The sequence below is a fragment of the Filicampus tigris genome, chromosome 1 (assembly GCF_054856515.1).
Source record: "Filicampus tigris isolate MCC_2025a chromosome 1, RoL_Ftig_1.0, whole genome shotgun sequence".
Taxonomy (NCBI): domain Eukaryota; kingdom Metazoa; phylum Chordata; class Actinopteri; order Syngnathiformes; family Syngnathidae; genus Filicampus; species Filicampus tigris.
Window position 1 is genome coordinate 31,767,967 of NC_141217.1, and position 16,485 is coordinate 31,784,451.

Sequence of the window (16,485 nt, forward strand, 5' to 3'; positions counted from 1 at the left end):
CTTTTCACTATTACATCTTTTATATTTCATGTTAATCTGTGACATTCCCACACTGGAGTACTGGAAATAATGCTTTTTATCAAGCAAGCACACACAGACTAACTTGAGTCAACGTGCAAGATTAAATGTTCCTTGACCCTTTAATCTTTGCTGATGTCACACCCACCAATCACCAGACCCGGCCCGAACAGTCACAGCTACAGCTATTTGACATCTATGGTCAAGCACGGTTCAACAGTTCAGTTTTGGGGGTTTCCAACAACTGTTGGAAGCAAAAGGAAATTAAGTGGTTGACAAAGTTGCTAAGGAATCATTGGGAACAGAACTGTTTGGTCGGGCCAAAACCACACACATCCAAATTTGGTACATTTGATATATATATATATTTTTTTTTTTTACAAATTAATACTATTGGTCAGTTCCCACAAGTGTAAGATATTTTTACAAGTTAGACACATTTTAGGGGCGTCAATTACCTGCAGTTGCGACCCACTGTATTGTAAGAAATGTGGGCTTGAGAGGAGTGATGAATCTAAACAATATCATAGATGCCTCCTGTCCATCTCACTCTTGTTTTTTAATCCAGCTTTGTTAGTAGAATGAACACCAATAACGCAGCCTTTTTTTTTTGTAAAATATATTTTGGTCAAAATGCTGATTTGCAAAAATACAACATGTGCAATCGATGAGGCCTTACACAGAGTAGAGGTTTCTGTACACTTCCTTGTCAGGTTTTTGGAATGTTGCATTATGTTAAGGCTAACCGCTAAGCTACTCAACTGAAGAATTAAACATAGCCCGTCACGCTGCAATATGACCGAATACCTAACAGGCGTATTGCTTGATTACTCCAACACAACATTACACCATCGTCAACAAACTATCACTACGATATGCTTTTAATCTAAATCGCATATATTAAGTATTTAAGTCAAATATTCTTTTATTAACAAGTAGTGTTGTCCTTTTGAACAATAGATTTCTTGTACTTCTGTTGCTGTCAAGTGCAAATTCTGCATGCATGACTGTGGACATGGCACACATTTGGCACTCGCTGGTCTTCTCTCATACACGTCATTGGGGCAACCTACATCTCCATTCAGGACCAAGAAATTCCCCTATTCACTTTTTTGCTGAGATTCACATCAGAAAGTTCGTGTCACTGTCAAGTCTGCCACGTGGCCTCCAAAATTGCTCATTAATCATTTGCTTCCAAAAGAAAAACGCAAAGCTCGGACTTCCTGGACTGTACGTCAGTGTGCCTGCAAACGACACACACGATTTTTTTATAAAGTCATTCATGTCTTCATTTACAGGCTTGTTGTTCGACTCTTTCTTTTGACAACGCTCCTCCTCTTCTCCTCATATCCCGGTGAAGCTGAAGATCATGGACTACAGCCAGGTTCAAGTGGGAGTTTTAATGGATAGCTGGGAACCTATTGCCCGTTTCCGAGACTCGAATGCCAGTTTAAGCGTAACTACACTACACAACAGCGGCCTCTAGTGCCAGAGAGGGAAATTGCCAGAAGGGCCACCTTTGGAGAGGCAATTCCTATTCAAATGTAAACTAGTTATTGATGTACAAGGAAGAAACTGTTGTACACTTGAACACTGATCAAGGTCAGTTAAAGGTCCACACGTCTTCCTTTCAGAGGAATAGCGATAAATAAATGAATATGAAGCAGGCTATACTGTCTCTACACAATGCAAGTAGTCTTTCTCCATGTCAACAAATTCAAAATATTGCCTGTGCACACACATTTTGGTCAATGGTAAGGCGTTTAGTTTATGCAAAAATGTTGGAGATGAAGTCCCGGAATCGTTTGGCGTACTGCTCGGGGTGAACAGTGGAGATTTCGGCGCCCGCCTGTGACATAGAGGCACAAGATCAAACCAGCAGGTCAGAATCCAGCAAGCAGAAATCCTGAAAAGAGCCAGCCTCCCTTCCTGCCAGTGTCATACTCACCCCGTGTTTGACGGTCTTGGCTGCGTGAGCCGCTTTCTTCTTGGTGTCGTATTGAGTCAGGACATCAATCAGGCCCATGAAGTACACCTCCCTCTGAGGGGCGCCTGCAACAACAAAAAGGCCCATCGTGAGAATGTTGCTGTAAATGTTAAGGGAGGAAAAATATGTTATATTATTCATTATATGGTCGATTTATCGGGTAACGCAATTTTTTTCTGCCAAATATCAGAATTGGCATGGGCCTCAAAAAAATTTCTCGGTAGGGCCCTATTTACAATGACGACAATTTGCTACTTGCTACAGGGGAATCCGCACACGTGCTCACCAGAGCAGCTCGCTACAGCATAGACGTCCACGTAAGGGTCAAACTCGCCAGGCCCGAGAGGTTTGCAGGAGGACATGTAACCAGCGATCCCCTCCGGAGACGTGCCGTAAGATCCCACGGCGGGGCCCGGAGGCAAGCCGTTCTCCGCCTCCTGGTCTTCCTCATTGGAAACCTCTTCACCTTCCTCTTCCTCCCTCTCGGCGCGGCCGATGTCGTGGATGCCAAGCAGCAGGCTGTAGTCCATGATCTTCAGCTTCACCAGGAACTGAGGAGTAGAGGAGGAGCACTGTCAAACTTTGGGAAGTTTCTCATAATAGAAGCTAGTGCTAAACAATTTGCATTCTAATCATGATTTGATAAAACACAATTTGCTAATCGCAAATGCTACATGGACAGGTCGGTGAGAGCTGGGCGGAACGGAGAGAGGAGGGAGGGGAGTCAGAGGAGGCACAGACGCCTGCGCTGTAATGAAAACCTGCTGCCGCAGGTGCGCATAATTTTTTGAGTTTTCCGTCTCAAGAATCGTTTGGCAGCCCCCCACGCAGGAGGGCGGCTTTGCTAGCACATGTGACAATGTGTGACTGACCCGATTGGCTTAGATGTCTGCCACTGAGTGTAGTTCAGAAAGCCAAGCAAAAGCAAGAGAGAGGTCACAGCAATACCACAGCCTGCCTCAAGTTGCCTAATTATATGCACCAAAGACGCCTCAACTAACAAGAGCACCATGTTAATTATGAACTCATTCACTGTCAGCCATTTTCAAAACAGGTTGCCACTAGCCATTTTAGAATATTCTGGCTGATCTTTCAAGACTCCCACTCAGAAGACTGTGTTCTGTCACAATAGAAGCACAAAGACCTACCAAAAGAACAGAGTAGACCCTCTTCTTTCAGCAGTATGTATCTAATGTCTTGGTCATATTCAAATCATGGCGAGAAATTAATAAAACTGAATGCAGAATCAATGATTAAAAATAACATTTTAAATTGCATATCAAATTGCAATTACAGTATAGTAAATCCATAGTCGCTGTGGTGTAACCGTGCCCCTAATAGCGGGAATAAGTGAGTAAGCAAGCAAGCATCCCCTAAACTAACCGTGAACCCCACCTCAACCCCAAAAGAGTGCCGACACTTTTAACTGTTGAAATTGTACATAACTATGATCTCAAAACACTAACACCTCAACACCTTACAAATAAACAGAGCTGGGCATCGCCTGACAGCCACCGCGTTCCGCCCTGCATATTTAATGGACCACGTGGTCCCGGTCCAACCCCCGTCGGCGACAGCCAATCGGCGTCGAGAACGTAATCTTCCCCTCGCAAGCATGCGCTGCACGAGCAGACACGCCGCCAAACAAAGAACTAATATCAAACAAAAACAGACACACACACGCTCGCACAACGTGATCGGTGAAATCAAAAAAATATGCCGCCACATGTCATTGCGTCTGTGGGACCGCAAGGTACACGTTAAACACTGTTATTTTTCATTTTCTCCTTACTCGGCCGCGTGTCAGGAGTGCAGCACCTGCGCGTGACGTGGTACATGCTAAAAGTCCATTCTTGACGCTGTTCGCCTGACTCGGACCACGTGGGTTGATTAAATATGCAGACGGGAAATAGGCGATGCCCAGCTCTGCAAATACACAGTCCACATCAAAATATGCACAGAGAGTGCGCCATGTACATTACGTCACCTTCGCAATCCATAAAACTGGCAATTGTCGAGTGATAACGGCGAAACCAGACACGCAGTTGTTTTAACACATTTAACACAACACCGTGTTAATTTCACACCTTAACACCTACTACTACTCTCCTGTAAGCCAGGGCTTTGGCGTCATCTTGTGGCATTTTATGGAATTAGAGACAGTGACATCGCAACTAGCCGACTGCGATTAGGCAGGGTTTCATTGTTGATCATTTTCTCCAGTTTTTCAGGGACTCTTGTGCTGCCACTGTGTGGTGGAGCGGAGACACAGAAAGGCATCACATTTCTGCTGTCCGGCTCACCTCCACATCTCGATTAAGTTTCTCCATGAACTTCTCCTTCTGCTCCTCTGTGACGTACACCTTCTGCATGTTGTTCCTGAAGTCCATGTCTTTAAAGGTGGGGAGCTCTTTACCCTGCGTTGTACGATTGAAGAGACAATATTCAGTGATTAAAACACCTTTTGTGACGATGGGGAATGAAATGCTCAGACAAGTCAGGTGGGATTTTTACTCGTTCTTTGTCGCTTGCTTCCCGAGCCACCAGAGAACCCTGCAAAGATTGAATACCCACATCATTCTTAAACGTTTCACACCAAAATACCAACTCAACAAAACACCCGACCGACTATAAAATACTGTAGTGTAGTTGGCCGTAAGGATTGGCGCACACATAAGACTTCTGAAATCTTAAAAATGGGTATACTGTATCTGTACTAGACATTTAACAGTTTTGGTCGGAGCACCACACACAACAAGATTGTGTCACACCACAACTGAACTGCACTTGGGCAGTGATTTAACATAGCACTAACTGTACTGGAATCTCTGGTTTTACATTGACCTATTAAGGCCGGGCGCGCATAACCACGTTTCTACAACTAGAGCCGAGAGCGCTGTTGCGTCTTTCTACCTTTAACTTATTCACTGCCAAAGGTAAATCTGTCTTTTCAAAGTCCAGCCATTCAATCCCAGGAACTTTATATTTTTTTCAAACGTTAAAGGTAAAAGAGTGTCTGAAAATGTCTGGCAGTGAATGAGTTACACCTGGGAGAGCGGATACATCCGTTTCTATTTTAAATCCAAATCTCGGTCTCTTAGCCAATTTAATGCATCAGAATATACACGTGACGGCGTGGCGAGACCGCCGAGGATGTCCCGGAATTTTTTCGAGGCGTAATGGCCGACGCCGTCGACCACGGGAGCTCTGAAATAAGTAACGGCAGTGATAGAGACCACACACTTGTGGACTTTGAACCAGTGGAACCAGTTGAACGTGATATATGGTTAAGATATATGTTTGCCGATGACGATATTGACGTCTTTGTAACAGAATAGAGGATGGTAATTACCACTTGATTTTTTTTTTTTCAATTAAAAATAGAGTTTCTCTTGCACTGATATTTTATTTTTACATCTTTGATTGAAACAGTATATAAAGTCGAGCCTGTGTGAAAGCCATGTGTCTAAGCTCTCAAATTCTTTTGGAATTTGGAATCTGCTACAGGGGCTGAGAGAATTATTTTTTAGGTGTTGAATTTCATGGAGTACATCAGGTCTAAGAGGGTGATTCAATAGTCGCCCCCATATGTTTTGGGGAGATGTTGAGCCAAGCGCGTTAGGACTTAATGATCCCCATCCTCTGCGCTATTGCGCATTAGTGCTCAGTGAGATTTTCACTTAATTGGTCCTAAAAGTATTCATTTACAACTATATACAATATATTCAGTCATCTACCTATGCTAGTAACATATTGTATGGCAAAAAATTAAATTCTTGTCCACTAGATAACAGTGGGAGAAATTAATCTTTGTATCCACCCATTGCCATTTAGACAACAGAATAATCGTTTTGTGTTCACTAAATATGACCCCAATTCAAATTGAGTGCATAAAAAGACAATAATCAAGGTCGTTTATTTCAGTATGCAGTACTTTTGACATTTTGGTTGTTCTGTGGTGTGCCGTGAGGTTTTTCTCACAAATGCTCAAAAACACGAGTTTGGAGACAGCGCTACGAGCAAAAATCTGTGTTTTGCCTCACCTTTAGATCGTACTTCCTGTGTACCACCAATCTGTGGCTGAACATGTTCCTCATGACGATCAGGTAGGTCTCTTCACTCTCCACGCTAACCCGGTACATTCCCAGGAACTGAGGCAGGAGGGTACTCCCGTGACACTTCACGATGTGCTTGAGTGACATAGATTTAAAAAAAAAAAAAAAAAAAAGACATTAATTTGAGGTAGGTACAGCAGGTGACATTCTTGAATTCACAACATCAACAACCCTCGACATTTGTTGAATACTTGCCTACACTGTTTCTATGTTGCTTATTATTATATGAGTAGTAATAATGCAGCAAAAGAAGACTGGCTCTAAAAGATTGAGAGAACAATGACTGAACAAAATGGACCATTCTTAACAAGGTGACTACTGTATTTATGTAAACTATTTGAGAATGGATGGCGTATTTACACATTTTGTATCTCCATTGTTGAGAGCAGTAAATGTAAATTACCTCACTTGCGTGATTGCCTGCAATGTTGGAAAGTAATACAAGACACAAACACCATAACTTTATTCAGTGGCAAACGGGGGGGGGGGGACAGAGATTCCATTGTTTCATCCCCAGTCAAGTGGGCTGTGTAACCACCGGCAACACAATCCAACAAGTCAGGCCTATATTTTCAAATTTATCCATACAAATATGGGTTCACAATGCAAAGGAATTAAAAACACACACACGCAAGCAACAAGCAAGCACTGAGAAAAGAAGACATGCAATTTCTACTGCCAACATGTTATCATGATTATCAGATAGTGTTTTTTGTGTGTGTGTGTGTGGGGGGGGGGTGAGAATATTCTGGTGTGGTCAGGCATCCCAGACAACAAGGGGGAGGCGTTTGTGTGAGTTGAGTTGAGAACAAATGACATTATGCTAAAAAAAAAAAATAGAAACTAAATGGCTGAATGAATGAAAAGAAGGATGATGGTCGGATTGTTGGATGGATGGATGGGGAATTTAATATGATGTTTTAAAACTAGAATGTCTGAGTTAACAGAAGACAAGCCGCAGAAGAGTCATTGCCCTGCCAAAAAATAAGCTAAATGTGTTACGTATTGTAATAGCCAAGGACCAATTGTGAAAAACAAAAAAGCAAACGAGGACGTGATATGGATAGCTGGAGGTAGAACTACAATTTAAATCAGTGGATCTCAAAAGCGTGTTATGGGTACCATCAGTGGGATGTGGGCTCCCTCTGATGGTACGCAATCCACTACAGTTCAGTTATATTTAACTTTTAAGTTCATTACATTTGCATTTACTGTTTAAGAACCCCCCCCGCAGACATTTAGGTCCGTTTTTCGTTTAACTTATGTGCAGGACATTTTAATTGAAGCACTGTACTTTTCTCCCCCTTTGTTCAAGTGCAGTATTGATGATCAAAGAGTGCATAATGGTCCAGTGGATTAAACAGTTTTGTATGTTTGTGATGAAGACAGTATTTTAACTATGCAATTCTACTTTCATGGTCATTTCACTGGTCAAAAATGGTGGTACTTGGTACTGTTTCACGACCACTGATCAAAATGAACAAGTAACATGCTTCTCTACTCTACCGAAATAAGCGTAAGAAACTAGTTCCAACCAGGAACATTAATGCGGACAAACCTTGGTGCACAAGAATAATAAATATTGGACGTCGAGGATACTATTTGTCACTGCATTGTTGTAGTGACTTTGACAGTTAATATTCTAATATTTGGGTCAACTGCTCACACTTGTGCTGTTAAAGTGAACACAGCCCCAGGCATGCGATAATTTGGGAAGGTTTTCGACAAAAGCCGAAGGTTAGAGATGGAATAAGTAGGACACGCAGCTGGCGGGAGACGAGCGATGCTGGATCCTACTCCAGCACACGTGCCTCCTTGTACGGCCTCCTCACTGGGGATTTTCATGACAGCTGCGCGTTTTTCTCTCATAACCAAACTAGGACGCATTTACGAGATTCATGTCACCTTTCGAATGACACTGAGCCTCTATTGCATTCAATTTATCAAACTTAGATATCAAATGGATCAGATGGCACCTGTAAAAATAAGAAGCCTAGTGATTTGAAAAGGTATTGTAACATAAGTGAGTAGATGGACCATTTATTGTAATTAAGTTAAATAGCAAAGTGATTTCACCCCCATCATTCTTCTTGATATATGTCAGTGTTTCTTCATTGATTGAAAGCCAACATTATTTAGATATTTGTAGTTATTAACGTTGACTGCATCGAGTAACGTTGTTCTTTTTGAGTCTGAAATGTCCAACTATTTGAAAGCACCACGCGTCTCCCTGAATGCTAGAGATTATCGAATGTTTCATGTTGTGTCATGTTCCCGTCATGATCGTATCCATTTGAACCACAAAGGGGAAGTATATTACAAATGATGATACAAATACGCAATCACAAGCATCGGCCTGTTACATGGCACAAGTGGTCCAGGCGATCAGCCCGCAACACACGCAATAATACATCCCTCTTCGCGTTTTAAACTAGCGATCACTTAGTACAAGTTATTAGTTGGAGACCCAACCACCCATATACATATGTTTTATAACAGTTGTCTCTGTTACCAAAATGCGGAGTGGGTTGCGAGCACCTTAGTGAATGGGAGCGTGTTGAATGCAACGCCGTTCTTTATAAAGCAAATAATGCCCAGTAAGTTCGATGGCCGTTAATGTGGCAACGGACACATTGGATATTTATTTATTTAATTAATATAGGAAGGATTTAACCTGACGCTCGTTCCACCTTCTGTGTGCCTCTGGCAGAGCGGCACAGAGCTGTATGCAGCTGTATGTACTGGTAGGAGCATTAAAACATGAATTCGCACTGTGCGACCGGATAAATTTTTTACCAGCACACATTGAAAAAACGGGAGCGTTTGTGAGCATAATAGTCGCCAGTGGCGAGCCGTGTAAAATGACATCACAACTGCTCACAATGACCAATCGCGGCTGAGCTGTTTTCTGAATGTTGAGCCATGATTGGTCGTTGTGAGCAGTTGTGATGTCATTTTCAGTCGACAGAACACAAAATGGACCCCAGAGTTGGCTAAAAACGAGCGCATTTTGCTGCTTAATTTATATTCCACAAACTCAAAATAATCAGACTGCCGTGTTTCAACTAGTGGGCCTGCTGGGAACATATTCTTGAAAAAAATATCCGTTTTAAGTACAGAAACAAAATATTTAGACTCGGCATGGCTACAGTATTGCTCCATCAGCTTGTTTCTTACTATAAGAGATGTGCTGAAAGTCACAAGTCAATACACCTCGATCAGATTTGCTTCTTGGAGGCAAACCGATTGCAGTCGGTACGAATTGGTCTCATTCCAACTCACCTGGTGATACTCCGACAGAATGTTGTGCATGTCGGCCACGTCCTCGCCGGAGATTTGCTTGACGATCAGCGTGCGGTCGTAGGAGTTGAGAAGCAGCCCTTCTCCTTGGTCGTTGACGCTTCTCGTCGGGGGGCTGCGGGTCAAAGACACCTTGGAAGTTTGGGGATAAAGACAGGCAGTCATAATTCAACACTAAGACAAATCCATCAATTCGTTTCAACAGCTGATCTGATGGTGAGCCACACATGTTGAAAGATCCTTTCAAACATTTTTGTAGACATCACAGTTGAATAATTATTTTTTGTGTGTGTGCGTAAAAATGAAAATGGTCAAAATCCTGTGTTTTACTTTTGCTGTTTAGTTAAAAAAAAAAAAAAAATAGTGATAGGCCCGGTTATACAGGAAAGGAGAGTTCTTCCATCTATCAGTTGGACAAACAATGCTGGAGATGATGTTAATTTCTTCATGGAGGACACAATTGCTCAGTCTATTAAGTGACTTGTAAAGAAAATAAACAACAAGTCACCTACCTGATAGTCCAGATCTTCTATACCAAAACGCTCCCTTAGATTTCGAAAGACTTGAGGACAGTATTCCTTGAACTTAAAATGTCCAGGAAGATTTTCTCTGTGCCAAAAGAGGGAAGCATTGTGATTGTCATTTCACAAGGGAGCGAACGTAGCCTTCAGAGCACACAGCCTCCACTGAGACGTCTTACTTGTTGAAAAGGTGGTTGTTCACTTTGATCTTCGTGTTGGCCTTGAAGTCATCAGGGAGCAACATGACAGGCACTGGAACCTGGTTCAGGTCATTAATCTGGAGAAAAAGCAGATAACCCTTTTACTACAATGGAAAAATGCGTTACTTATTGTGAAATTAACAGCGGCTACCTATAGATTTTAGAAATGAGTAGTAACATATCTGATAACATGGCTGAGCGAGTATTATAATTTATTGCTCAGGATGTTATTCATGCATCTTTTTTGCTTCAGTAGCTTTAAGTGCATCCTTGCTGAATTTGAGACACTCAACAGTAAATATTCTCAGATTATGGCCCTCCAAGGAAGCAGTCTGATTTTATTTGTGTTGAATCAAATAAGACATTTGCAAACAACTTATCTTACGGTGGAAAGCGACTTAACTTTTTTTGATTTTACGGCCTTTTTACATAATCATAAATTAATTCCATTTGTGCAATTTTTGCACTGTCAATTTGAAATGTGCTGTTTTTGAAAGGGGGTGTGAATTTCTAAAAAATGTTTTTTACCCGATTCATTGACTGAAGACAGATTAACTTATTAATCGATTATTATTGAAAATATTAAACAAATACAGTAAGTATTCCCATCTACGGACCTCTGTCAAACAGAAAATCTCTCACCCGGAAAAACAACGTATGCATTAAATTTTTTACTCCTACATTACATTAACGATGGATTCCTGACAACGGAAGTTCCGGTATCCGGAACCCGGAAACGGAAATTCCCTCACTCTGGAAAAAAAAGGTATGCATTAAATTTTCTTCCACTATATTACATTAACGATCGATTACTTCCAACAGAAGTTCCGGTACTGTATCCAAAACCCATAGGGAAGCCCGCACTAGCGTAAACTCAAGCAGCTCCCACTCGTACTACGGAAAAACTCTGACTGCTCCGCCATCATCGGATCCAAAACGGCGACATGTAAGTTACTTTGGCATGCGTTTTACTGAAATTGCGAAATATTTCAAATGTATTCATTTACATTTTCGTCTGTAGTTCATGGCATCCAAACGAAGAAGAACGGTAATGACCGTGAAAGAGAGAGTAAAATGCATCCGATTATGCGAAGCTGGACACAAAGTAAAAAACATCCAGGGGACACTTGGAGTCTGAAAAACTCAAATCTAAGAGAAAAGCCCTGATGTAAAGCCACCGTCCAGCAAGAGAGCTATGGAGATGGCATGAAAAATGCTTTTGTATGCACAAGAATCCCCAGACATCAGTGATGATCAACAGGACAGTTTCTTGCAATTAGCAACAAAACTGTATAATACGCAGACAAACATTTTCATACAGCAAAGAATGAAGCCAACCCATCAACTCAAAATAGACTTGGAAAAAAAAAGAGTCTAAGAAAAATCAACACTAAAATGCAGTACAGTTTACTGTAGTTAAGTACTGTACTGCATTGGTGTTACAGTATTTTGTCAACAGTATTTGAGCCATGTTTGTCATACTGTATTGTATTTTGTCCATATACCTGTACTTTATAGTTTACTTTTTGTTTAATTAAAATTTGTGTGGGCTTTATATTGCTTGCGTTGTTACACATGTATTTTGTCAACATACTTGCGCGTTCATACAGGACATGTACCGTAGTCGATTCCCACATAAGGAAATTCTGTTATAAGGAAAGATTGAACAATGCAACTATGATTCCTTACTAGAGAATACTTACTGTAGTTGCAGCCTTTGTCAGCACCCACTGTATATATTTTGTGACATTTTGTTGGCCGGTATGCCGTCAACCGTTCTCTTATGAAAAATACACTAATGACTCAACAAAAGTAAACTTTTGTTAATATTTTAAGGCCGTGTTGTACGAATATCAAGTCCCACGACGGTGAGCAAGAATTTCAGTGTGCGCGCATTTGGAGCACCCGCTAACATCTAAGCTAACAGTGCTAGTCGAGGTTTCAGCGTTAGCATGCTAGCTTCCGACTCACCGAGTGATTGACGCCCCACATGAAGACGCTGAGGACGGGGTCGCTGGCTCGAAACACTTTGACCTTCTGCTGAACGAAGTGCTTCTTTTTCGTCTTGGTCTTGGGCGCCAGCACCACCATGGGGCTGCTGCTGCTCGACGAAGCGGCCGCCGAGTTACCCAACGACGCCATCGCCGCCTCTCAGTTAAGCAAGGGAATGCTCAAGCAAAAGTCAAAGGACAACCAAAGGTCTGGTCGTCGACCTCCGAACCAATGTGTCACACGAACTCACACAACGTGAACGCACTTGAAGCTTCAAAACAACTTGAACTACATCAGTCGTGAACATTCATCCCCAGTAAAGTTGAAACCCTTTTCTTCGTCTTCTACTTTTAGTTTACTGGCGGAATACATCTCTCTGCTACATACCGCCACCTACTGTTCAGGAGTACGCAAAGAGGCTTTATTTCAAAATTATGATCGCGAGTATTAAGCGGTTCAGATGATGGATGGATGGATTTAGCACAGTGATTCCCAACCAGGGCGCCGTGGCACACTAGTGTGCGTGAGATCATCATCGATTTGATTAATCGAAAATTGAGTTGAATAAATTCATCTAGAAAATGATGTCTTGAAACGTTTTTTATTCCAGATGTAAATCACATTTTGAATGTATAGATCAAATTAATGCTTTGGCGCCAAACATTGAGTATTGCGTCTGTGGATGGCTGCAGAGCCACACTAGTGCACAGAGACAAGCATGGTGGCAATTTTTTAAAAATCGAATCGGATCGAAAATCGGTAACTGAAAATCGAATCGAATCAGGGCTTGAGTGAATCGTTGCATCCCTATGCAGTATACTGTATATATGATCAGTGATGGTCATGCTCGAGAAATCCTGGTAATAGTCAATGCATGCATGCCCCTTTTTTCCAACCCTAATTTCGATCCCTAACCCCAGTTTAAAACCCTACTTAGAAATCCTAGTTTAAAACCCTCATTTGAAATGTAACCTGTTTAAAACCCTAATTTGACACATAACTCTATCTTAAAATCCTTACTTTAGCTTAAAACCGTGATTTGAAACCCTAACCCTATCTTAACCATGCTTTCAAACATTAACTCTAATTTGAAACCTGAGTTCGAAGCCCTACTTTGAGACCCTAACTCTAGTATAAAACCATACTCTGAAACCCAGCTGGAGGTCCCTTCCACATGCCTATAAATAAACAATCAGGGTGCTCTGCAGTGGAAGCCAGGGGCCACCGTCCCATTGGCTCAAAACCCTCTGCATGCCCGTGCAGAGAGGGGATCAACTGTTTTCTTCTTCTATTAAACATGCCCAGATTTCACACTAAGCAACTGTGAGTAAATTGAGACAAGATAATCACAATCATTATTCATACTTTTTTATTTTTATTTGGTGGCATGCCATGAGGTTTTTCTTATGTAAAATGGGTGCCTTGGATTTATAAAAGGACCATTCACAGCTCACCTGTTTTCTGAAGCTGAGCCATTATTGGTCGTTACCTGAGCCCTGACCAACCGTGATGTCATTTTCAGTCGACAGAAATGACAAAATGGCCACCCGGAGATGGATAAAAAACGGGTGAATTTCTCATTTTCCACAAATAAAATATTAATCAGAATGCATTTTTTCAATGCAGTTGGAGATGAGGACGAGGATGGTGGTGATGATGATGATGATGATGATGATGATGATGATGTTGTGGAGGTCAGGGACTGTTATTTGTCTCATTTGTGTCAAAAGACGGATATCTGCTGACTAGTTCCTTCCTGTCAAACCAGAGAAGACAGAATATGCTGACTGTTTGGAAGTTTCTCATCTGACACGCACGCGCACACGTTAAGTTCCAGGCAGGATGGACGACTAGCTGAAGGGTCACCATGCAAGTCCCAAACTGCTGACAATTCCAGAAGCCATAGGTCCGCAAATGCATCCATTAAACTGCGCGGGTCCCGGCCAATGTAAATGTTCCTGTGTTCTTTGCTTTATGACCTTTTACACAACATAAACACGGAACGCTGGTCAATTGCCAGATGCAGATGATATCAAACTGATGAGACCACAATAATCCATCCATTCATTTTCTCACCCTTTGGGGTCGGGTCGCGGGGGCGTCATCTTAAACGGGCAAGCCCACACTTCACTCCCCCCCGGACACTTGGTCCAGGTCTTTGAGAGGGACCCGAGACCTCAGCTGGGATACACTGCAGCTCTTCATGTGACAAGCGCTGTAGATGACGGATGGATAAATACAAAAATGGCCACATTTCAGAGCTATAAGCGCAATCTTTGCGAAGCTGATAATCTTTGAAGCCGTGTTTACGCGAGGATCATGCAAGTGATATGTTTCACAAATCGGACCTTAACACAAAGCAGAAAGTGGAGAGCACCATTTTGCATCTGAAATGAAATTCTCTTTATTGCCCAAGGCGTTAGGAACAAAAGTGTGTTCCTATTATCCATGGAAATAATTTCCTTGATGCAAATGACATTTGTTGACATACTGGCTTGGCTGCATTGCCTTTTTTCATACATCTACTTTAAGTCATAGGAAAATCGATTTTTGTTGTTGTTATTTTTTTTTTTCATTTTCAGATAAGAAAAAGCCCTTAGGTGAAGATTTCCAAATCGAGCCCAAAATATCAAGGCTCAATAGTACTGTGACTAGCCACCATCTTTTCCAGCATTGCCTTTGATTAGCTTGGGGCGTGTCAGGAGTTCACCATAGCTTCCCAAGTTGCCGTTGGAATCCTCTTCTCCACTCAAAAAATATTTCCCAAAATGTGAGAGGTGCTCTCACTTTTACGAGATACCACAGCCAGACAGATAGCTAATGTGATGCTACGGAAGTGTTTGTGTGCAGCGATGTTAAAGAGGCCCCTTCCTCAGCTTCCCTTCGCCCCAAACTCTTCATCCCCCTCACTAGCTTCCCTTTCCTGCCATTGTCGCACGCTGAGCTACGACATCTACTTGTGTTTGTGCGCCAAATGTACCGGGGACATATCTTAATTTCTTAACAACTCAAAATAACCACTGGGAGAGCGCATCAGGTGTGCTGTGGGAAATGATCCAATTCTAATTGGTTGCTACAGAAAATTATTTACGACAAATATTTAGTAGTGGCAAAAGTACTCCCACTCTGTACTTAATCGGGAAGATCTACTTTTTAAATAAAAAGAACAAAAGCTAAAATTATAATTTACTGTCATTTATATCCAATAGCCATTGTGATAATTTGGCACAAAAGAGTTTCCCTTGCTTATTAAATAATTTACAGAGAAGAAAAAAAACATACTGGCCACAAGTGTAATTCTGACAGGATAATCACGATTGAAAGGACAACACGGCCCGCATAAACAAAGCAAAACAACAGAACATAAAAAATGTGAAATTATCTCATGATAACAAATGAACTAATACATCTTACTTATATTATTTTTCAGATTAGACTTTTGAATTTTTGAATGCCAAAAGCAGATGCAATTCTCGATATAGTTGAAAACATCAAACAATTTTCTGAAATAAGGCCATGGGTGGGGAATAACTTGCTTCTTATAATCTTATGCTGCTGTCATAGAGCTAATGTTGGTCCACGTTGCAGCTGTGCCCAATTTTTTTCTGCCTTTTGCAATAACATCTCAATCCGTCAGAAACGTAACTGCAATTGACTTTCCCTGTCTCTATTTGCATCTTATTTTACATAGTGTCCTCATTCTCGGAAGTTGGAAAGAGTATTCGGTGAAGTCCCGTTATTTACAGAGAAAGTCCACAAATAATTAACGCTCATTTTAATTAGCATGGATTTTTTTTTTCCATGCTGAAATAAGCAGGAGATCGGGTCTAAAAACGGCAATCAAGCGGGGAATCGGGGTGAAAATACTTCCAAGAGGTGGGAGTGTCCATGAATAAAGGGTAATAGGTGACTCTGCAAATGCCCATCCATGAATATATTGGAGGCCCACAAAATAAGCACTAGAAAGTAAACATGCTTGTTTGTTTGTTTGTTTTTTTTCAAATATAGCGAGTAAAAGTAAAATTTGTACAAAATAAATAAATAAATAAACTAATAATCATTTTTAAAAATTGTCACTTGAAAACTTAACTTACTGTACTCGAAGTATAGTTACAAAGTGTTTGTAAATTGTGCATATAGTGACAGGCAGAACAACAAAATGCGCTTCCATTAGACAACAGACCTTTTGGCATTCATTCAATAGCGTTCAAAGTGTTCAACTAAACTAAGGAGAGACCGATTTGACTCTTCAGTATCCTTTTTTTTTTTTTTTTTTTTTTAATTGGATGGCTGATAGTTCAATTTCAAACTGTCTTATTTTCTGGTGAAAAAAACCCCATATCTGTCTATCT

The 16,485-nt window shown here is 41.3% G+C and overlaps 1 protein-coding gene across 1 annotated transcript; it reads right to left on the reverse strand.

The window, feature by feature from the left end:
• Positions 1-925: 925 nt before the first annotated feature.
• LOC147153591 (phosphatidylinositol 5-phosphate 4-kinase type-2 gamma) lies at positions 926-12,509 on the reverse strand. The gene is made up of 10 exons (XM_086032560.1): positions 12,113-12,509; positions 10,121-10,218; positions 9,933-10,029; positions 9,403-9,552; positions 6,049-6,195; positions 4,520-4,558; positions 4,309-4,422; positions 2,292-2,556; positions 1,967-2,070; positions 926-1,867 (listed from the first exon to the last, which is right to left on the reverse strand). The coding sequence occupies exons 1-10, from the start codon at positions 12,281-12,283 to the stop codon at positions 1,787-1,789; spliced, it is 1,266 nt and encodes a 421-aa protein (XP_085888686.1). The 5' UTR covers positions 12,284-12,509; the 3' UTR covers positions 926-1,786.
• Between the last annotated feature and the right edge of the window lie 3,976 nt (positions 12,510-16,485).